We start from the raw sequence: 25,176 nt of genomic DNA on the forward strand, positions 1-25,176 counted from the left end.
CATAAAATTTGTTGGAATCAGTTTGTTAAGTTCAGTGCAACTGCTGGAATTGCACTCAATTCTCATCTTTCTACCCATAAACATGTCACTATCCTCCATCTGTTTTTTGTTTTTAAATGCTATTTTGATTTTACACATCTACTACTGACTTATTCCTAGTTTATTTTTCACTGCTAACATGGAAAATAATTTTTAAAATATGTATTATTTGTTGCTAGAATATAGGAATACAATAAAATTTTAGTGTAAATATTAGACAGCATTCACATTAACAGACAGGGAAAAATATCTGACAATACCAAGTGTTAGAAAGTAAAACAATGTAAACCACTGTTGGTAAAAGTATAAGCTGGTAAAATTACTTTGAAAAGTTTGATATTTTCCATTAAGTTTGAAGATATATGTCAGCTATGACAAAGCTATTCCATTCCTGGGTACAGATACCTAAAGAATCTCTCATACACACATACAAAGAGTCATTTATAAGAATGTTAACTGAAGTAGTGATAGCAAAAAAACCTCAAGATAATCTACATGCTCATCAACAAGAGAATGGATAAATTAATGATAGCCTATTTATACAATGACATACTACACAGGAGCATAAATGAATGAATGAACCAGAACTGCATGTATGAAAGTGGAAATTCTGAATAAATACTCCAGGTAAAATCAATACCCTCAGTAAAAGAACTAATCAATCAATGTTTACTATATTCAGAATGACTACAGGGGAATAAAAACACCACTTTTCCCTTCAAGCTGGGAGTAAATTTAGGTCCACATAAGAAGCTGCTCCTCCAAAGAATGAATGGGTCAACCAGGAAATTAAAGAAGAATTGAAAAAAATCATGGAAAAAAATGATAATGTAAATACAACGGTTCAAAATCTGTGGGACACAACAAAGGCAGTCCTGAGAGGAAAATATATAGCGGTACAAGCTTTTCTCAAGAAACAAGAAAGGTCTCAGGTACACAACCTAACCCGACACCTAAAGGAGCTGGAGAAAGAACAAGAAAGTAACCCTAAGCCCAGCAGGAGAAGAGAAATCATAAAGATCAGAGCAGAAATCAATGAAATAGAAACCAAAAAAACAATAGAACAAATCAACGAAACTAGGAGCTGGTTCTTTGAAAGAATTAATAAAATTGATAAACCCCTGGCCAGACTTATCAAAAAGAAAAGAGAAAGGACCCAAATAAATAAAATCACAAATGAAAGAGGAGAGATCACAACTAACACCAAAGAAATACAAACTATTATAAGAACATACTATGAACAACTCTACGCCAACAAATTTGACAATCTGGAAGAAATGGATGTATTCCTAGAAACATATAAACTACCAAAATTGAACCAGGAAGAAATAGAAAGCCTGAACAGACCCATAACCAGTAAGGAGATTGAAACAGTCATCAAAAATCTCCAAACAAACAAAAGCCCAGGGCCAGACGGCTTCCCGGGGGAATTCTACCAAACATTTAAAGACGAACTAATTCCTATTCTCCTGAAACTGTTCCAAAAAACAGAAATGGAAGGAAAACTCCCAAACTCATTTTATGAGGCCAGCATCACCTTGATCCCAAAACCAGACAAGGATCCCATCAAAAAAGAGAGCTATAGACCAATATCCTTGAGGAACACAGATGCGAAAATTCTCCCCAAAATACTAGCCAATAGGATTCAACAGTACATTAAAAGGATTATTCACCACGACCAAGTGGGATTTATCCCAGGGCTGCAAGGTTGGTTCAACATCCGCAAATCAATCAATGTGATACAACACATCAATAAAAGAAAGAACAAGAACCATATGATACTCTCAATAGATGCTGAAAAAGCATTTGACAAAGTACAGCATCCCTTCCTGATCAAAACTCTTCAAAGTGTAGGGATAGAGGGCACATACCTCAATATCATCAAAGCCATCTATGAAAAACCCACCGCAAATATCATTCTCAATGGAGAAAAACTGAAAGCTTTTCCACTAAGGTCAGGAACACGGCAGGGATGTCCATTATCACCACTGCTATTCAACATAGTACTAGAAGTCCTAGCCTCAGCAATCAGACAACAAAAGGAAATTAAAGGCATCCAAATCGGCAAAGAAGAAGTCAAATTATCACTCTTCGCAGATGATATGATACTCTATGTGGAAAACCCAAAAGACTCCACTCCAAAACTGCTAGAACTTGTACAGGAATTCAGTCAAGTGTCAGGATATAAAATCAATGCACAGAAATCAGTTGCATTTCTCTACACCAACAACAAGACAGAAGAAAGAGAAATTAAGGAGTCAATCCCATTTACAATTGCACCCCAAACCATAAGATACCTAGGAATAAACCTAACCAAAGAGGCACAGAATCTATACTCAGAAAACTATAAAGTACTCATGAAAGAAATTGAGGAAGACACAAATAAATGGAAAAATGTCCCATGCTCCTGGATTGGAAGAATAAATATTGTGAAAATGTCTATGCTACCTAAAGCAATCTATACATTTAATGCAATTCCTATCAAAGTACCATCCATCTTTTTCAAAGAAATGGAGCAAATAATTTTAAAATTTATATGGAACCAGAAAAGACCTCCAATAGCCAAAGGGATATTGAAAAAGAAAGCCAAAGTTGGTGGCATCACAATTCCGGACTTCAAGCTCTATTACAAAGCTGTCATCATCAAGACAGCATGGTACTGGCACAAGAACAGACACACAGATCAATAGAACAGAATAGAGAGCCCAGAAATAGACCCTCAACTCTATGCTCAACTAATCTTTGACAAAGCAGGAAAGAATGTCCAATGGAAAAAAGACAGCCTCTTTAATAAATGGTGTTGGGAAAATTGGACAGCCACGTGCAGAAAAATGAAATTGGACCATTTCCTTACACCACATACAAAAATAAACTCAAAATGGATTAAGGACCTCAATGTGAGAAAGGAATCCATCAAAATCCTTGAGGAGAACACAGGCAGCAACCTCTTCGACCTCAGCCGCAGCAACATCTTCCTAGGAACATCGCCAAAGGCAAGGGAAGCAAAGGCAAAAATGAACTATTGGGATTTCATCAAGATCAAAAGCTTTTGCATGGCAAAGGAAACAGTTAACAAAATCAAAAGACAACTGACAGAATGGGAGAAGATATTTGCAAATGACATATCAGATAAAGGACTAGTGTCCGAAATCTATAAAGAACTTAACAAACTCAACACCCAAAGAACAAATAATCCAATCAAGAAATGGGCAGAGGACATGAACAGACTTTTCTGCAAAGAAGACATCCAGATGGCCAACAGATACATGAAAAAGTGCTCCATATCACTCGGCATCAGGGAAATACAAATCAAAACCACAATGAGATATCACCTCACACCAGTCAGAATGGCTAAAATCAACAAGTCAGGAAATGACAGATGCTGGCGAGGATGTGGAGAAAGTGGAACCCTCCTACACTGTTGGTGGGAATGCAAGCTGGTGCAACCACTCTGGAAAACAGCATGGAGGTTCCTCAAAATGTTGAAAATAGAACTGCCCTATGACCCAGCAATTGCACTACTGGGTATTTACCCTAAAGATACAAACGTAGTGATCCAAAGGGGCACGTGCACCCGAATGTTTATAGCAGCAATGTCCACAATAGCCAAACTATGGAAAGAACCTAGATGTCCATCAACAGATGAATGGATAAAGAAGATGTGGTATATATACACAATGGAATACTATGCAGCCATCAAAAGAAACGAAATCTTGCCATTTGCGACAACATGGATGGAACTAGAGCGTATCATGCTTAGCGAAATAAGTCAAGCGAAGAAAGACAACTATCATATGATCTCCCTGATATGAGGAAGTGGTGATGCAACATGGGGGCTTAAGTGGGTAGGAGAAGAATCCATGAAACAAGATGGGATAGGGAGGGAGACAAACCATAAGTGACTCTTAATCTCACGAAACAAACTGTGGGTTGCTGGGGGGAGGGGGGTTAGGAGAAGGGGGGTAGGGTTATGGACATTGGGGAGGGTATGTGTTTTTGGGTAAATTGGAAGGGGAGGTGAACCATGAGAGACTATGGACTCTGAAAAACAATCTGAGGGGTTTGAAGTGGCGGGGGGGTGGAAGGTTGGGGTACCAGGTGGTGGGTATTATAGAGGGCACGGCTTGCATGGAGCACTGGGTGTGGTGAAAAAATAATGAATACTGTTTTACTGAAAATAAATAAATTGGAAAAGAAAAAGAAGAAAAAAGAAGAAGAAAAAAAAAAAGAAAGAAAGAAATATACATTTGCAACCAAAAAAAAAAAAAAAAAGAAGCTGCTCCTCCAAGTGTCAGGAACCATGTGACTCCTAGAGAAATGAGTAGAGATAAATGCATAAAGAATAATGGAATACATGAATAATGTTTGCAATTAAATTTGAGTCTAGGGATTATAGTGGAGTCAGTGAGAGAAATTGATAGATTAAAAAACATTTAGAACATGAAAATCATCTGGATGGGGAAAGGATTGGAAAAATGGTATGATGGAGAGGAGATCAGAATCTTAATAGGGACATAGTATGAAAGCAGGAGTCAAGAATGAAGGTGTGAGAGGAAAAAAAAAAATGTGACAAATCCAAAGTGTGAGACTTAAATGCCAGGGGTGAAAATAAAGAACCAAGTGATATGAGAAGCTGGAAGAGTCCTCTAGGAATACACAGTATCACAAAAAGTAAAGCTTAACTGTAAAGAAAATGATTAAAGTCACAACATGTGTGCATTTAATTTTTATGAATTCAGCCATAAGCCTTGAAGGTAAAGGGGAAGTTTGAAATAATGTGGGCAACAATCCATTGTTCTATTTAAGATCATATATCTTCAGGTGTATAATTATGGTGAAAACTGAGCTGCTGAAAAAAAGTGGCTCCAAAAACAATGATTTGAAGAAAATAGTAGGTCATTTTTCTTATCCCATAACAGTCTAGAACTCCCCAAAGTCATCCATGGACATTCATTTGTACATAATACTTATATCCCTTATGTCTCTAAACAAAGTTTCTGTATATTTATTCTACTACTGCCAAAAAAGTGAAAGTGGACTCAAACATGTAAAGGATATTAAAGAGGGAGAAAAGATAAGCTAACATACTTTGAATGATGGTGGCACATAAAAAACTTAGACAAGTGGGACACCTGGGTGGCTCAGTTGCTTAAGCTTCGGACTCTTGATTTCAACTCAGGTCATGATCTTCAGAGCTGTGGGATCAAGGTCTGCGATAGCTCCACACTCAGCAGGGAGTCTGCTTGAGCTTCTCTGTCCATCTCCCTCTCCCCTCCCCACTGAGGGCTCGGCTCGCTCTCTCTCTCTAATAAATAAATCTTTTAAAAGAATTTTGGAGAGTTTAAAAGTAAATGTATTACACAAATGAAGATTCTTGTATAGATCTTTATCAATGTTATCAAAAGCAGATATCAACACAATCTTTTATTAATAAATCAGTCTCATAAAGAGTAGACCAAAAGTGCAGTTTTTTATGCTATTACATGTTATTTTGCAGAGCAGATATTCTTTTACCCCAAAGTGACTTAACTAAAAGATAACTGAAAATTTTTCACAAATCCTACATTGGCATTGTTCCTTTTTTTCATACACTTCTATATGTTAGAATAAAATAGCAAAGTCTTTCCCTACATCTTCTGTTTAACATTATAAATAAATAATGAAGAACAGTGGTAAATTGTTTCAAAGGAGATTAAAAATTAAAAGCTTCCCAAGACTTTTTCTTCTGAACAGAAGATTGGAAAGGTTACAAATCAGATGTCTCTCAGACTATTACAATAAAGATGATAGACATATCATTTTTCAATTATTATCAAATACTTCAATGAAGGTTTAAAAATTCAAATCTCAAGGGATGATCCATCAATAGATTTTCCAGGTGGGGAGAGTGTCAACATAGGTGATTTTTTTAATTTAAAGATTTTATTTGACAGAGAGAGAGTGTACAAGCAGGGGGAGAAGCAGACAGAGAGAAGCAGGCTCCTTGTTGAGCAGAGAACCTAATGCAGGACTCAATCTCAGGACCTTGGAATCATGACTTAAGCCACAGACAGATGCTTAACTGATTTTAAAATAAAGTAATAATATTTACTGTTTATTAAGTCCCTCATTAATGAGGGCAAATTTAGGAAGAATGGATGTTCAGAAAATTTATTTTATGCCTTGGAAAGGAAAGACAACTCTTTCTGTTACACATGTTTAAGACAGAAAACATGGGTTAAAAAGGTCATTGCCTTTTTTTTTTTTAAATTTTTAATGGCAATAGTTAACACAAGTGTTATATTAGTTTCAGGTATACAATATAGTTATTACACAATTCCATACATCGCCCAGTGCCCATCAGGATAAGTGCCCTTATGAATCCCCACCACTTAGGTCACCCATACCCCCACCCACCTCCCCTCTGGTAACCATGTTTGTTCTCTATAGTTAAAAGAGTCTGTTTCTTGTTTTGTCTTTTTTCCCCCTTTGCTTGTTTTTTATATTCCACATGAGTGAAATCTTATGGCATTTGCCTTTCTCGGACTGCCTTACTTCAATTACCATTATACTCTATAATCCCACACATATTGTTGCAAATAAAAAAATTACATTCTTTTATATGGCTGAATATATACACCACATCTTCTTTATCCATTCATCTATAGATGGACACTTGGACTGTTTCCACGACTTTGCTATAGTAAATAATGTTGCTACAAACATAGGGGCGCATATATCTCTTTGAATTAGTGTTTTTATATTTTTTTGAGTAGTTACCTAGTAGTGCTGGATTGTAGGGTAGTTCTATTTTTACCTTTTTAAGAAACTTCCACATTGTTTTTCTTGGTGGCTGCACCAGTTTGCATTCCCACCAACACTGCATGAGGGTTCCTTTTTCTCCACATCCTCACCAAACTGTTGCTTCTTGTGTTGTTGATTTTAGCCATTCTAATGGTGTGAGGTGATCTCTCATTGTAGTTTTGCAGTCTCAGTTTATTTTTGCTTTCTTTCTTCTATATGTGGCTGTCCAATTTTCCCAGCATCACTTGTTGAAGAGACTGTCCTTTTTCCATTGGATATTCTTTCCTGTTTTGTCAATGATTAGTTGACCATAGAGCTGAAGGTCCATTTCTGGGGCCTCTATTCTGTTCCACGGATCTATGTGTCTGTTTTGTGCCAGTACCATACTGTCTTCATGATTACAGCTTTGTAATTTAACGTGAGGTCTGGAATTGTGATGCCCCCAGCTTTGCTTTTCAAGGTTGTGTTGGCTATTCAGGGCTTTTTATGGTTCCATACAAAGTTTAGGATTATTTGTTCTAGTTCTGTGAAAAATGCTGTTGGTCTTTTAATAGTGATGGCATTAAATGTGTAAATTGCTTTAGGTAGTAAAGCATTTTAACGATATTTGTTCTTCTAATCCATGAGCATAGAATATCTTTCCATTTCTTTGGTTCTTTTTTTTAATTTTTGAAATTATTTATTTTTCATAAACATGTATTTTTATCCCCAGGGATACAGGTCTGTGAATTGTCAGGTTTACACACTTCACAGCACTCACCATAGCACATACCCTCCCCAATGTCCCAACCCCCCTCCCCTGCAGCAACCCTCAGTTTGTTTTGTGAGATTAAGAGTCACTTATGGTTTGTCTCCATCCCGATCCCATCTTGTTTCATTTATTCTACTCCTACCCCCTTAACCCCCCATGTTGCATCTCCACTTCTCATATCAGGGAGATCATATGATATTTGTCTTTCTCTGACTTATTTCGCTAAGCATGATACCCTCTAGTTCCATCCATGTTGTCGCAAATGGAAAGATTTCGTTTCTTTTGATGGCTGCATAGTATTCCATTGTGTATATATACCACATCTTCTTTATCCATTCATCATCTTCTTGAATTTCTTTCACCAGTGCTTTATAGTTTTTAGAGTACAGGTCTTTCATACTTTATTATTTTTGGTGCAATTGTAAATGGGACTGTTTTTCTTAATTTATCTTTTTGCTGCTTCATTATTAGTATCCAGAAATGCACCAGATTTCTGTACATTGATTTTGTATCCCAAGACTTTACTGAATTCATTTATCTGTTCCAGCTTTTTGGTGAAGTCTTTAAGATTTTCTTTATATAGTATCATGTCATATACAAATAGTGCAAGTTTTACTTCTTCCTTACCAATTTAGAGTCTTTTTAATACTTTTTATTGTCTGATTTCTGTGGCTATGACTTCCAGTACTATGTGGTATTGTCTTGTTCCTGACCATTGGGGAAAAGCTCTGTTTTCTCCAATGAGTATGTTATTTGTTGTGGGTTTTTCATATATGGCCTTTATTAATATATATAACATATATATTAACATACATAACATATATGAGGTATGTTCCCTCTCACTCTACTTTGTTAAAGGTTTTTATCATGAATGGATGTTGTACTTTGTGAAATGCCTTTTCTGCATCTATGAAACGACCACATGGTTTTTATCCTTTCTCCCCTTGATGTGATACATCGTGACAATTGATTTCTGAATATTGAACCACCCTTGCAACCCAGGAATAAATCTCATGATTGTGGTGAATGATTTTTTTAATGTATTGTTGAATTCAGTTTGCTATTATTTTGTTGAGGGCTTTTGCATCTATGTTAATCAGAGATACTGGCGTATAGTTCTCTTTTTTGGTGGCACCTTTGTCTGGTTTTGCTATCCTGTTAATGCTGGCCTCATAGAATGAATCTGTAAATTTTTTCCGGCTAATTTGAGAAGCAATTTATGTAGTATATAGCATATTGGGGATATGGCAAGTGAAAGAATGGCAGAAAATACTTTCACTGATCTTCCCTGCCTATGCTGCCAAGTTCATGTGAGCAGGAAGTAAAATCTACAATTTTAAATTGTATACTCTAAGACAAATATAATTAGAAAACACAATTAGTAAATGGTAAAATGGATATGGTTATCTTGTTGGGAGTTTGTTTGTTTGTTTGGAGAGACCATGCATGTGGAGGGTGGGGGGACAGATTGAGAGGGAGAAAAAGAATCTGATGGGGCTCAATCCCACAACCCTGAGATCATGACCTGAGCCAAAATTAAGAGTCACATGCCCTTGTCAGGAGTTTATTTTTGTCAGGAGTTTATCTCTGATACTCTCTATGAAGGTATCATTTATCAAAAAAGTTAAGATATGGGGTGCCTGGGTGGCTCAGTGGGTTAAGCCGCTGCCTTCGGCTCGGGTCATGATCTCAGGGTCCTGGGATCGAGTCCCGCATCGGGCTCTTTGCTCAGCAGGGAGCCTGCTTCCCTCTCTCTCTCTCTGCCTGCCTCTCTGTCTACTTGTGATTTCTCTCTGTCAAATAAATAAATAAAATCTTTAAAAAACAAGAAAAGTTAAGATATTAAGGTTTATGAATGAGTTAACTTTTTTGAAATTAGAATAGATTCATTGTTTTTTCAATGTTATTCTCACTTATTTGTATTCTAAAATGATTTTCTGAACAAGAGAACAAAAAGTGAGATTACACTCTTCACCCCCAAACACAGAAGCTGCATAAAATCCCAAGTATACAAATGGATGTTATGTTGCACATCTGAATGCCATGGAACTTATCACTTAACTCTTTTTTTAATGTTTGGTGGAATTGCCCTGTGAAGCTGTCTGGTCCCTGGACTTTTGTTTTTTAGGAGTTTTATTTTATTACTGATTAATTTTTTCCCTGGTAATTGGTCTGTTCAAATTCACTATTTCTTCCTGCTTCAGCTTTCGTAAATTATACATTTCCAGAAATTTATCCATCTCTTCTGGCTTTGGGTAGAAATTTATCTATCTCTTCTGGCTTCAGGCCCCAATTTGTTGGCATATAATTTTTCATAATATTCTCTTATAATTGTTTGTATTTCTGTTAATTCTCCTCTCTCATTTGTGATTTTGTTTGAGTCCTTTTTCTTGATAAGTCTAGCTAAAGGCCTATCAATTTTTTTGATTTTTTTCAAAGAACCATCTCCTGGTTTCAGTGATCTGTTCTTTTGTTATGGTTGTTAAGTTTCTACATCATTTATTTCTACAGATTTTTATTAATCCTTTGTGTTGGTTTGGGGTTTTGTTTGTTCTTTTTCTAGCTCCTTTAGGTGCAAGGTTAGGTTGCTTATTTGAGATTTTTCTTGCTTCTTGAGGTAGGCCTATATTGCTATAAACTTCCCTCTTAGAACAGCTTTTGCGGCATCTCAGAGGTTTTGGACCGTCATGTTTTCATTTTCATTTGTTTCCATGTAATTTTTAAAATTTCTTCTTTGATTTCTTGCTTCGCTCATCCACTGTTTAGTAGCATGCTATTTAACCTTCACATATTTATGGTCTTTCCAGACTTTTTCTTGTGGTTGATTTCTAGGTTTATAGCACTGTGTCCAAAAAAGATACATGGTATAAAGGTCACTGCTATTTAAAGGGGCCTGAATTAGAAGAAACTAGTAACCAGAAGGGACCTTAGAAATCTTTTGGTTCTTTCTCATCCATCCTCTGTAATCTGTGTGCAGCATCTGAAATTGCTGACCACCTTCTTCTTTTAGAAACTGTTGCTACTTACGTATCTATGATATTGAACTTTCTAATTCTAAGTGAAGTTCCCTGGATTACTGAATGACAGACATATATAGCTTTGTAGCTAAAATACAGAAGTGAATAAAAGCTGACCCATATATCCAAGAGGCTTAGGATCTAAAGGGGGTAGATACACGGGTAAATTAACAACTACATTAACAACTCAGCACACTCTGAGTGGCATATGTTCAAATGAGGGGTATCAAAAATCAGATGGAGGAGGAATTAGCCAGGCCCCAAGTAGTGAGAAAAAATGTTTCAGGGAGTAGTAGGTACCAAAAGCAAGGGGGAATGAAAAGAGCAAGATACATTTAAGAAACATACTCATTAATTCTGTGAACAAGTATTTATTGCCTAAATACTACATATTAGGCATATAACTTAGAGCTTAGTGTTCAATGGTCAGCAAAAACAAGCATGGACTGCTTCCCTTACACTGAAAGCAGAAAACAGATATTAATTAATCACACTATTTTAGGTTTCATAAAAACCTGAAGAAGTGCTCAAAAGAAAAGGAAGATGATTCCATGATGGTATAAGGACTTATCCCCTGAGAGTAGGAGGTGGTTTGGGAAGACTTCTGTGAGAAATAATCCTTGAGCTGGCATCTAAAGATGAGAGAAGTTACATAAGTAAAAAGAGAAGAAATTGATTCAAGGAAGAATGTGACACACGAGGGCCACCCCTCCCCCAAAAGGAAGGCAAGGAATAGATAATACAAAGCCTTGAAACCTAGTTAAAGATTTCAGTGTTTATTCTAAAAGTACAATAAGCCACTGAAGAATTTTAAGTTGTGTTTGTATTATGGATTTGCATGAGATTACTTTGACTCCAAAATACAGGACCAATTAAAATAGATCAAGAATAGATGTCGGGGGACGCCTGGGTGGCTCAGTTGGTTGGACGACTGCCTTCGGCTCAGGGCGTGATCCTGGAGTCCCGGGATCGAGTCCCACATCAGGCTCCCAGCTCCATGGGGAGTCTGCTTTGCTCTCTGACCTTCTCCTCGCTCATGCTCTCTCTCACTGTCTCTCTCTCTCAAATAAATAAATAAAATCTTTAAAAAAAAAAAAAAAGAATAGATGTCGGTACATGTGAGTAGTCTACTCACTCAGTCAACAAATATTTATTTAGTGCCCAATACTGGCAAGCACTATTGCTATACTGGATTCATAGGAATAAACAAAAGTTTTTGACTTCATGAAATTTATACCATATTAAAGCGGAACAGACAACAGTTTACAAAGTCATGGAGTGGTAAGTGCTATGACGGACTAAAGCAGTGTCAGAAAATGATGAATGAAGAAGAGTGCTATTTTAACAGAGGTTACTGGAAATCTAAGCAAGCTATGAGGACAGCTTGGACTAATGTGGCAGGGGTGAGAGAAATGGGTAGTCTGAAAAACTAGGAGGTACAAAAAAAAATCTGGTTTTGGGGATGGACTAAGAAATGTGGGAACAGAGTTAAAAGATGCTCCTAGATTAGTGACGACATGCACGCTATGCTTTAAGGAAAGTATAGTACAAGAAGAGTCTAATTCAGTTTTGAATGACTCCAACATTTAATGACTGAAGTGATGAAAATGAACATTCACAGAAGATAGAGAAGACAGATCAACTTAAATCCACTATCCAGGGAGGCAGACAGAAAATATGGTAAGTATGAAATTACAGGAGTGAAGGGAGAGCCAACAGCAATAAATGCAGCTAAAAAATCATGTACAATAAGGATTACTAATATCCACTGGATTATGATGGCTGTTTTGATCTTATGCTGGTAGTGGGCCACAATGCCTGCAGCAGCAGGGATAATGAGCGTTAGCTTGCCTTGACTGAGTAAGAGGGGCGCCTGGGTGGCTCAGTGGATTGAAGCTTCTGCCTTCAGCTCAGGTCATGATCTTAGGGTCCTGGTCGAGGCCCGCATCAGGCTCTCCGCTCAGCTTGCTTCCCTTCCTCTCTCTCTCTACCTGCCTCTCTGCCTACTTGTGATCTCTATCAAATAAATAAAACACTTAAAAAAAAAGAAACAAGAGAAGAATGTGTTTAAAAAAAAAAAAAAAAAGACTGAGTAAGAAGTGAGCAAATGGAGATACCAAGACAATTCTTTAGTTTGTTAAAGGGAAAGTAAGGTTTAGTGTTTCTTTTTGGTTTTCAGATTAGAAAGACATCAGCTCAAAAAGGTATCAGCAAGAGGGTAGAGCTACAAATATATAGAAGATGAAAGGATCTGTATGAAGGCAGGGAAGATGTAGAAGTTGGAAAGATGTAGAGGCCATTCAGAACCTTAACAGCCTGGATTTGGAGGGTGACTGAAAGGGAGGAGTTTAACATGATTCTCAGGTTCCTGATTTAGGTGGTTATACATTGTTTACCACTCACAAGGTAGGGCACAAAGTAGCAGAAATGGTTGGTGCTTTACAAAAGAAAAAAAATGAGGAAAGGCCTATGAGAAGGAAAGAAAGATGAGGATGGCTTTGTAAACTGATTTTGAAGTTACGTTTGATACCCAAATGGAAATACTGAGTGGGCAATATGATATTTCAGAGCTAACACTGACATGACCAGGCTCATTAGTATGCCCATAATAGGTAAAGACATGTGTTTTCATGCCATTGCCCAGGAAAAGTACATTAAAGAAGAAAAAAATATATTAAGGAAGAATAGAGTAAGGTTCACAACACAGCTCTGGGAAGTCTTTAAGGTAAAATAAAGAATACTCAGAAAATTCACATCCATTTAAATCTATTATAGTTTTCCTTCCTAATTTCTGAAATTTCAAAAGAAACATCTTATACTTGTATATTTTTCAAAGCTGACAAAGATGTAAAAAAGTAAACTGAATCTCTCAATAATGACACTACTGATTACCATTTTAGCAACATATATTATGATAAAACATTAAATGCTCACTGGTTCTCTATATGATTTTTTAAAGTAAATCAACATTAAACTGGTAGGTTTTATGTTTAACTCTGTGAATGAGTGACATTTTTGCCAAAGTTAGACAAACATCTAAAAGAAAAAGAAGGATAAGAGAAAACTCTGTTTTCTAAATCTTCCAAGTTCAAAAATAATACTCTCTGGCTATTCATTCAACAAACATGAGACACTGAGAGCAGAGGCAATAAAGATAAAGCATAGTCCCTGACCTTGAGGAGCTCTTAACCCTCTACCAAGGAAGATACTAAAAGTCAGCGAACTGTGGTCCATGGGCCAAATCTGGCCCAGTGCCTATTTCTGAAAGGCAAAGTTTTATTTTAACAGTCACATGCATTTGTTTATATATTGCCTGTGTTTCTACACTAATACAGCAAAGTACAGCAATTGCAACAAAGCTGCAACCTTACGGCCTGCAAAGCCTAAAATATATATTATCTGTCTCATTACAGAAAAAGCTTGCCAATCTGTTATAAAACAGATTTAAGTCTATAGAAAATATTATTTCCTCAGGGAGACAATATTGTCTCAGGGGGCTAGAGCGGGTTTCATAGAAAAAGCAATGGATAAGTTAAAGCTCACGAAGAATAGGAAATGAAGAAATATCACAAAGGCAAGGATGAGAGAACATTGTATTTTAGGAAAACAGGAATGCGTATAGCCCATCTAGTATATAGCATATTGGGATATGGCAAGTGAAAGAATGGCAGAAAATACTTTCACTTTCCTGGCTATGCTGCCAAGTTCATGTGAGCAGGAAGTAAAATCTACAATTTTAATTGTATACTCTAAGACAAATATAATTAGAAAACACAATTAGTAAATGGTAAAATGGATATGGTTATCTTGTCGGGAGTTTGTTTGTTTGTTTGGAGAGACCATGCATGTGGAGGGTGGGGGGACAGATTGAGAGGGAGAAAAAGAATCTGATGGGGCTCAATCCCACAACCCTGAGATCATGACCTGAGCCGAAATTAACAGTCACATGCCCTTGTCAGTTTATTTTTGTCAGGAGTTTATTTTTGATAATCTCTATGAAGATATCATTTATCAAAAAAGTTAAGATATTAAGGTTTATGAATGAGTTAAATTTTTTGAAATTAGAATAGATTCATTGTTTTCTTTTCACTTATTCTCACTTATTTGTATTCTAAAATGATTTTCTGAACAAGAGAACAAAGAGTGAGATTACACTCTTCACCCCCAAACACAGAAGCTGCATAAAATCCCGAGCATACAAATGAATGTTATGTTGCACATCTGAATACCATGAATGGTATAAGTACCTGAATACTTATCATCTGTCACAGAAGGGAAAAAAGACTGAGGAAGTTACCTGCAGGAAATGGGACACAGACAAAGTGGCTTAAGCAAGGGCATGGTATGATCCAATATGGGTTTTAGAAAGCCTAACTCCAGTGACAGAAGGGGAAGATGGGACTGAAGTATGAGAGATACAAGAGCGGAGAACAGTTAAGAAGGGGAAACCTGGTGATTTGAAAGACAAGGTTTATGGCACAAACACCAACAAAGGAAATGGGTTCAGTATGTATTAAGGAGAGACTAACTTAGCAGATAAGAGAGGGGTACAGGACTATGAAGTTGAGTTAGTAGCTTGGAAAACTATGAATGTAGCTGGTAAGGGAATGAGAGAATACACGAAGCAGAGGAAGAAGAAATCTTGAGGGAGAGAAATACCTATTCTAGATATTTCTTAGGTATTTTAGATTGGTTGATTTGAGACTTCGTATATACAAGTGTATCCAGTGTATTCAGTTGGCAACTGAAAATATAGTGCTGAACCTTTGAAAGGAGGTCTGTTTATTTATTTAAAGATTTATTTATTTGATGGAGAGAGAGAGCACAGTGGGGGGAGCAGCAAACAGAGGGAGAGGGAGAAGCAGGCTTGCCCAGTGCAAGGAGTCCAACGCAGGGCTCAATCCCCCAGGACCCTGGGATCATGACCTGAGCCAAAGGCAGATGTTTATCAACTGAGCCACCCAGGCGCCTCAAGAGGTTTGTTTTTCAGAAATGAGATTTGGAAGTCACAGTAGTTGAAATCATAGGAATGGATAAAATTTCTTCAGGCTTGGGTATACGTGTGAAGAGAACTAAATAAAGCGAAGACAAGACAGAAAAATGTTGTATTTAATAGGCAGATAGAGTAAGAACTAGTCAGGAGATAAACAGGAAAATAATAAAAGTAATGTTGCCAAGGTCAAATGCATAGTTTCAAGAAAAGAACAGTTTTATCACACAGAATAAAGTCAAATTTTTCAGAAGTACGCACACATTACCTACAAAATAAAAAGCCACAAGCCATTAGAAGTTAAGGGTAAAGGCTCTGAATTCAGAGTGACCTGGAATCAATCCCAGTTCAGCTGTCTTGAGCAAGGTAAACCTTTCAGTTTTTAATCTATGATCTATGTAATAGTACTTATCTTCCTCACAGGATTGTGGTGAGGAATAAATGAGATAATGTAAAGTACTTATAACAGAGCCAGCACATATAGGAAGTAATTGAATGTTGGCAGCTATTACTAAAATATTTCTTACCAGGAAAGAAAATAGCAAATCACCGTAAACTACCGCCTGAAGGCAACTTTGCTACTGGAGCCAAAAAGCCAACAAATGTTAATATCAAGGATATAAAACATGATCATACATTTATATAAATCTATAGTACATTTTAACTGGAATCACTGTGTGGAATTATATGGCAAGATAAAAATGAGAAAATACAACAAAACATAAATGGGTCTTCAATTTGAGGGAAAAAAAACACCGAAATTATCTATACAAGATTTCTAGTACTGCCCAAGAACCAACCAGTAGGTGGAGCCCTCTAGACCATGTTGGTAAACAAAACTCCCTGTAGTAGAAAAGGATGACTCCTTAGCAGAGGAAGAAGAAATCTTGAGGGAGAGAAATACCTATTCTAGATATTTCTTAGGTATTTTCGATAGGTTGCTTATTTTGACTATTGACAGATATTCTAGAATATAAAATCTAGAATACTCTAATATTTTATAAACTAAAACATTAGTAATTCTGATTTTGAAACTGGATAGTGAAAACTGAGTGATCTGACTTTTGAGATGCCTTTGAGAAATCTGTCAGGCTAAGGCCCTATATCATAAAGCACCCTTGTGATGTCTGGCTTAAAACAGTCTAAGAAAGCCCAGGATTATTCTACCTGCGGCCACTATAGTGATAAATATAAATCAGATCAAGTCTTTGTGATCACCCCTCAATATTTTGTCCTTAGATAAACTATTAGTTAACTCTCTAGACATACACTTAAAAGAAAATCAGAATTCCCAGGTGATTAAAAAAGAAAAAGAAAAGCAACTAAAATGAGGTAAAGTTTAACTTTATTCTGTAAATAATGAACTATATCCACCTGTCTCTGCTTGCTTACTGGAGGCTCCTAAAACAATGTGAAAAGTAATGTAAAACAATAAGTTATTCAGAATATTCAAGTAAGGAAACTGTCTACACCTATGTTTATGGACTGAAATCAACAGTACCAATATCACCATTATAAGGTTTTAGATACAGTGTCCACACCCACAGACATTCACTGCTTCAACAAGATTTGTTTTTTTAAGTTTTGCCCATAACAGAAGAATATAGATCCAACTATTATGTTTTTATGGCATATCTACAGACAATTAATACACTAATTCACTGATCTCTCCAAACCCCTTCCCTATGCTACCAACCTCACCTGCTCTGGGAATAAAATCTACAATTTTAATGTTACCCTCTAAGGAAAACTTAATTAGTCAAATCACAAAGAAATAACAAAACAAAAATCCCAGATACCCCATTGTACTCACAAATCAAAAACAAGTGATTTTTGTCTACCCAATTAGAGTATAGGACCCGATTTCCACAATTAGAATTGAATATGCTACAACACAACCACAAATAAAATATTAACAAAGCCAGAGACTTTGTGGCATCTCCTCCTTAGGCAAACCTATTTAAGCATACTTGACTACACAGGTACACCTGCACACAAAAATTAGAAGTAAATTAGATGATTCCCTCTGATATGATAAAAACAGCTGTTACGTTCCCCTTTGACAGTAACAGCCCTTAAGTCAGGGAAAACAAAATACTAAACTAGGCACAAAATCTTTAATTCCTTACTTCTCCATTCAGGGATACTTAATATATAATTTTGGCTACTTTGTATGAGAGAGGTGATTCAATGAACACCAGGAATCTGTGCCTGATGAACCAATGAGTGAATCATATATAAGGTCTCTATCACCAAAAGATCCAGATTATAAATCATGTGGCTCCAGTTTATGTATTCTGAACACATTATGACCTGCTAATGTTGGTTAAATGAGGGAGATCTGAAAACTTAGCAATCTGTTCTATAAAGTGCAGTCTTACTCTGTACAGAAAGTGGCTTCGTTCAGATTTTTTATTCTAAGTTTGAATTCCTGGGACGTATTTTACAACAAAGCCAACTTCAAAGGAATTTGTTCAATTTTTTTTCAATACCCTAAGAGATTAAAAAAAAATACAAACACAAAAAATGGATTATGAAATTCTATTATCTTATGGATGGTGTGGGTTGAAAAACCTACCCGTGTCAGTTTTACATATACCATTTTTAATAAAGAGAAGTAAGGTTCAGAAGGACTGTTACTTCTCTAGGATTACAGAGATTATGGGTAGCACTCAAGAGTACAGCATTCCTCTGGAAATAACCAAAATATTAATACGGAAAAGCTACACACTGCTTCTCTTATTATCAACACTAGGAATCCGAAAGCCCACTGGAATCCCAGCAATTCGGCAAGTCTTCGCACACTGTCAAAGAGTTATTCAGTGTCTGCAACCTTACTTATTTGACTACAGCATCCCAATGCCTTTTACTAAAATTCCCTCTGAGGCATCAACTTTTTGGAGCCAGATTCTCAGCGGCTCCATCAGCGCAAAGGGAGGGTCAAAATACAGAGCTACAACCTTTGGCATCAAGCCCAAACTCAACGTAGGGTGTGTCCGGGTTGTTGTGGAGCCCGTTCCACTGCCCTTTCGTGGGAGCGTGCCTCATGCTTCCCAGAGGTGATGCCCTCCATGGCTCTTACCCCGCGTGACAGCGCGATCGGAGGGAGCCTTGCAGGAGGCGGCAAGAGCGACGCCCGCCCCCTTCTCTAGCTTTCCCTGGGAGGCCCCCCCTCGACCAGGGCCTCCACTATGACCACCAGCTCAACGCCCGTTAGGTGGTGAGGGCAGAGGGGCTCCCGGCCTACTCTCAGCCGTCGCAGTTCAGACAGTGAAGAGGGTTCCCCGCGAGGGCCGAAAGGGAGGAGCCAGAAGGAGCCCGGCCCTTCCCCCAGCGGGCTTACCCTCCACCGCCTCCTACACGTTGCAGCCGCCCCGCTTCCTTGCGGAGGAGCCCGAAGCACTGCGTCCAGCAGCAGTTCCCCATCGCATGCCGCCCAGGCGCCGCTTCTCCTCCTCCTCCCTCTCAAAGCCCACACTCAGGCCCGGCAGCCGCATCCGCGCGGCACGAGCCGAATGAGGCTTCGGGGACCAAGGGCGGGCCAGCTGGAGCGCGACGGCGTGAGGGGCTGAGGTGACAGGAGGGACAGGCGCTCGGAACAAAGGCAGCGGTTACTCCACGGGCCACCGAGTCGGGGCCGCTTGAGGGAGGAGTGTGAGGCTGCGGGATTTGGACTCCCTCGCCGTCCTCATGGCCCCTCGCTCGCCTCGGGACCCCAATCTAGCTAAAGTGACCGCCTCCAGCCCCCGAAAGAAGCCAGTCCGCGCGCGTCGCGCGCCCAAACCCCGCCCTCCCGTGCGCCCGGGCCGACGCCTCGCGGCCGGCGCTGCCACACCCCCGGCCTCTCCCGGGCCCCAATAGGGCGCGCTCCCTTTGCGGCCCCGCCTCCTCCGGCCACTCGTTCTTACGTCACTTCCACAAGCTCGTTTGTCCGCAGCTTCTACTTTGTGGTTAGTCCGATTCCTGGTTGCAGTTGTTTCGTTGGACCTTGACCGGACTAGCAACCTCCTTTTCTCCTAGCATTTCCCGCCTCTGGCTGCCGACTATTTCCGTGTGTCGCAACGGTCAAGGCTCAGGCTTCGAACTTTGTACCAAAGCCTTGTGAGCGGCTTACTTAGAGCCCAAGGCCGAGAGTCATCGGGTATGAGAAGGGGCACTTCTTTGTGTAATGTGTGCTTAGGTTTTGCTAATACCGCACCGTAGGTGTCAAGGGACTGATTGAAGTTTTGAACGCACCCCCACATTTTTCTCTTCCGGTCTCTACTTTGCGTTTCTATCTCTGTATTGTCAGTATTGTAAAGAAACTTTTTAATGGCGACCTACTGGCATCTTTTTTGTTTTGTTTTGTTTAAAATCAAACCTTCGAATAATTTCGGATAGGTGGTTGTCATCCAGAGGAAGTAAAAGGCTAGAGTTTTTCAGGGACACCAGCCTTTCCGATCCAAGCGTGCTGTAGTAGATGGGAAGAGATGGCTACTCAGACGCGGCTTGGTTTACATCATCAAGTGCTCCTGTAAAACTCGATTTTTGTAGTTGGCTTTAAAATCGAGTATAAGGGGGGAAAATCGGATATAAGGGGTGGCTTAATAAGCGCATAGTCCTTAGGATAAAATGCCTTTTTTTTTTTTTAACTGTGTCTTTTTATAACCAGTTGTAATTTAACCTAGGACAGTTGTTACATTTTAGAAAATTGTTATTAATGAAAGAATGTTCTTGAGCTAGTCATTTTCTTGTTTCCTGAAATCTAGGCCCAACTGGGTTTCAGTCTTAGCACTGCTACAAAAATAATTTTGACCGTATTTGGGTCTTAGTAGTTTTTGGAACCAAGTGCATAAGAATGTTTAGCCCAGTAGTCTGCAATCAGTGCATGTTAGTGAAACGACTGAATAACTTCCTAAATAGCACCTATATTTTCTATCCCTTCTTCAGCCCCTAAAGTCAAGCAAATATATTCTGAAATAATCTTTAAAATTCAACTATAAAGAAAGCTGTGGAATACTATTCAACAACAAAAGGGACATACTATTGGTATAACACACATATTAAATAAATCTGCAGGAAGTTATATAGAATTGAAAAGCCAGTCTGAAAAGCTTTCATATTGTATAATTCCATTTATATAACGTTCCAGAAATGACAAAATTATGGGAACCGTGAGTAGATTACATGATTGCCAGGGGTCAGAGAGCAAGGAGTGGAATCTTGTGATGGAAAATATGTATCTGGGTTGTGTCAAAGTCAGTATCTTCTTTGTGATATTACATTACAGTTTTGCAAGATGTTACCATTGGGGAAAACTGGGTAAAGGGTATATGTGGTGATTTCACTATTATTTTTCACAATTGCATGGGACACCACAATTATGGACAATTGATGGATACTTTTTGCTGTAGGCGTTCTTATAAACCTCTGTTAAAAGAAGATCTATGTGAATGATCCTCAGAATCAGTACAAATGATTAAAACATTTAAAATTGACTTAATTAATTAAAAAATTGACTTAACTAATCAAAACAATGCAAATTAAAACACAAAGAGAAGTCATTGTTCACTTGTCAGGTCAACAAAAATTTACAAATAAAATGTTCAGTTTTTGCAAGGGGACAATGAAATAGTATTCTCCTGAACTGGGGCTAGTGAAACTCATTCTGAAAAATCATTTGGAAATAATTTGTCAAGAGCCAGAAACAAACTTAATACTCAGTAATTGAAAGATGGTTAAATTTGCTGGTATGGTCTTATAATATTACATAACCATCTGAAATACATTTTGAAAAAACTGTAATAGCCTGGCAAATGCTGCTGAATAATGTCAAAATTCAGGATAGAAAGTTATATATTGTGTGTTCCAAATCATGTTTAAAACAAAGCATATACATTCTTAAATACATATATACTTTCTTTCTTAAATATATTCCTAGGGGAAAATAAAAGTTATTTGGTAAATAACAATATTAATAATATTGCATCAAGAATGTGGATTTGCGGGGTGCCTGGGTGGCAATGTGCATTGTACTCAGAGACACGACCAGCTAATGAAGCTCATCGCATACCCAAAAGTCACTGAATCACTGGTGATTCAGCCAAGAAATTAAGTAATTTCCTCTTGACTTTCCCTTTTCTCTTTAAGCACATCTTTGCATGTCTATGTTCTTGGAAAAATCACTTAAATGTTTTATTGAGCTATTTAGTTATTCAAATGTAAAGTAAAAGACCATTGCAGAAATAAAGGCATTTGAGAGCAGCAATTTTTAAAAAGAGCTAAACTACTCTGCATAACAACACAAAGGTTTGCATTATAGGCAGAGTTAGTTCACTTGGGACTTTTTTTGGAGAAATATTTGGCTTTTACATATGAAATTTGGCTATGATGTGCTTGCAAAGTGTTATTCTTATGGAATTATGTTCGTCGTTGAGCCATGGTTTACCACTTAGTTACTGCAGTCAGCCAGCCTTAGTGCACCTAAATTTTCACTTTATAATGTACATAAATATGTACAAAAGAACTAGGCAATTCTGGATCAACTCAAACCTGGACTGGATTATAGTACTTTCACATATTACTTAAGACTTAATATATAAGACTTTAAGAACCATAATGATACTGGATTATTATATTATGAAGAGAATGTTCTACTTGTGTTTTTAAGGCCAATACTTATAGTTGGCAGGGGTGAGGTCTCCCCATAAATCAGTGAATAATCTTATATTCAATCATCCTGAAAAGAGGCAGATCATGGGACAGACAATGCCTGAGAGATGGAGAATTCCTTCCTCCCTGTAGGTCACACTTTCTTAGAGCCTGACTTCATAAAGTGGTGTAAAGTATGCCTGAGTGCATGTCGAAGAGGTAGAATTTTTAAAAACTTAGTGTTTTTCATAGGAAGCTAAATATACAGCTATAAAAAATAAAATAACTTATTGATGACATCTCCTTTAATCTGAGGACAATAAAAAAACAGCTAATATTTATATTATACTTAGGGTATTATAGGTAATTCTAATGTGGTATATACAGTACATTATGGAAATTAAAGTATAATCATATTATACTAAGCAGTGGTTTTTAATATTATGCTAAGCTCTTGATTAAATAATCATAGCACCTGCTAGCAAAAGAGAAAGTGTTTTGCTGAGTCCAGTTCTAGCGTTGGAAAGTAGGGCTAGGAAGGGTAGGAGACAGGAAGCAAATTTGTTATTATTGTTGTGATCTGGGTTAGAAAAAAAAATACTATTTTTCTTTTTTTTTTTTAAAGATTTTATTTATTTATTTGACAGAGAGAAATCACAAGTAGATGGAGAGGCAGGCAGAGAGAGAGAGGGAAGCAGGCTCCCTGCCAAACAGAGAGCCCGATGCGGGACTCGATCCCAGGACCCTGAGATCATGACCTGAGCCGAAGGCAGCGGCTTAAGCCACTGAGCCACCCAGGCACCCCCAAAAAATACTATTTTTCTGTTAAGGAATTGGGATTTACAATAACCTTAGTCTTGGAACCCCAGGGTAAGAAATTAACATAAGAAGTGGTTTTTAGGTATTGATACTTGAGATTTGTTGTAAAGCAAAAACATTCACTGGAGGATAGGAGGGGGCACACATACTTTCCATCTAGCTTGCACAGGATTTCCATAGATAAAAAAGAAGCACTGAAAATGAGCCTGCAATCACATATTACAAACAAACTACCATGGTACAAAGCAGACACATGGAATAGCAGAGAAAAAGAAAAAACAACATAGGTTTTATAGACCAAATATAAACAAGCAGTCAGACACTATAAAATAAGCATGTTTAAAATAGTTAATGTCATAAAAAGGAAAACAAGGAAATATGAAAGAAAAGTTAATTAAAGCAACTAATAGAAATGGGGGGGGGAAAGACACTGAAATTAAACATTAATGATTTCTGCTTCCAGTTAAAATATAGGACGTGAAAGGCACATGGTAACAAAAACATTAACAAAATTAAATTTTATGAGATCAGCAAAGTACAATAAATAGAAGAATGCCTAAATGAACTAATACTCAGGAAGAAATGAGATATTCATAAATGAACAAATTCATACTTGGGAGTAAGGCAGCTAATCAAAATATGGGCTATTGAAGAATTGGCCCACCAAAGATGGAGATCAGGAAAAGCCAACTAAGCTTTAGACAGCAGTGTGGGTTTGTGGGAGACACTGAAATCTGGAGGTAGACTATAGCAGATTGAGTTTTCAAAATGGCCTCCACCATATATTCCATCCTACATTCTCTTTTCTACAATGTGACATTGACATCCTCCCATCAAGTAGTAGTGTCCATGATCCCTCTAGAATCTGGTCAGGTTTCAACAACGGTGGAAACAATTGTGACTTTTGAGGCTGAATCATAAAGGTGATACAGTTCTCTCTGACCTTTTTGGGGCACATGATTTTGCAACCTTGAGTGCAATGGAAGGAGTCCATGTGTGATATGATGTGTGGGGATGGTCTGGTCATCCCAAGTGGAGTTCCCAGGCAATAGTTGATACCAACCAGCAGGCCTGTAATTAGACCATCTCAAGATAATTCTTGTTCCTTGCCATTGGCTTACCTCCAGCCAGGTCCACATAATAATTTTTATTTTTTTAAATTTCAAGTAGGCTCCATACCCACTATGGAGTTCAACGTGGGGCTAGAACTTCCAGTCCTAAAAGACCTGAGCAGAGGTCAAGAATCAGACACTTAACTGACTGAGCCACCCAGGCACCTCCATAATAAAATATTTTTATTTCAAATATTACTTTTTTTTAAAGACTTTATTTATTTGAGAGAGAGGAAGAGCAGACTGGGGGGAAAGGCAGAGGGAGAGAGACAGACAGACTCCCTGATGAGCAGGGAGTCAGACGCAGGGCTCAATCCCAGGACCCTAGGATCATGACCTGTGCTGAAGGCAGGTGGTTAACTGACTGAGCCAGCCAGACACCCCTCAAGTATTATCATTTTGTTTCAACTGAAATATCTTCATTTCAAATGTTTCAACTGTTAAATTTAGTGTAATAGATAACCAGAATAAGCTCCAGATTTGAAAATAAATTATTTTGAAAATTCTCTCTCCACATGCCACTCACATCCAAATATTGCCAAGAAAGCTGCATTGGAGGAAAGGCTGGACAACCAGAATAAACTGTACATTTCTCTGCATCCTTGCAATGTTTGGATTATGAATCCTGCTGGAGTTGAATCTGAAGATGAGCCAAAATTACCTGAAAGTAACATGACCTCCTCCAAGCTCAAATACTTAAAAAAAAAAAAAAATCATTATTATCAAAGACTAATAACAGTTGAGTTTAAAATATATATATATATGGCTTGACTGTGTGCAACATGACTCTTGGAAGAATCTGAATTATCATTCTTACCCTACCTGAGGAAAGGGTTTATGCTCTGGGAAGAATCAAACCAGAACAAAAGTTATGCTTTAGCTTCACTGTTGTATTACATATAATCTCTATAAATTAATTTTTTAACGGGCATGAAAATAAAAATGGAACCCATAATCAAGAAAAAGACAACAATAAAAGTAGACCTAGAGAAGATAACCCGTTTATTAGACTTTATAGAGAACTTTAGTACAACC

General features: G+C 37.7%; 1 protein-coding gene across 2 annotated transcripts in view; it reads right to left on the reverse strand.

The window, feature by feature from the left end:
* The window catches only part of AP1AR (adaptor related protein complex 1 associated regulatory protein), a 43,993-nt gene extending 24,651 nt beyond the window's left edge, over nt 1–19,342 (reverse strand). The window contains exon 1 of one of the 2 annotated variants that reach the window (XM_044224233.1): nt 18,924–19,342. In XM_044224233.1, the coding sequence (XP_044080168.1) occupies nt 18,924–19,006 (83 nt within the window). In that variant the 5' untranslated portion in view covers nt 19,007–19,342. The remainder of the gene's footprint in view (nt 1–18,923) is intronic. The other variant, XM_044224232.1, reaches the window with a different exon arrangement.
* Between the last annotated feature and the right edge of the window lie 5,834 nt (nt 19,343–25,176).

Source organism: Neovison vison, chromosome 11, assembly GCF_020171115.1.
Source record: "Neovison vison isolate M4711 chromosome 11, ASM_NN_V1, whole genome shotgun sequence".
In the NCBI taxonomy this organism is placed as follows: domain Eukaryota; kingdom Metazoa; phylum Chordata; class Mammalia; order Carnivora; family Mustelidae; genus Neogale; species Neogale vison.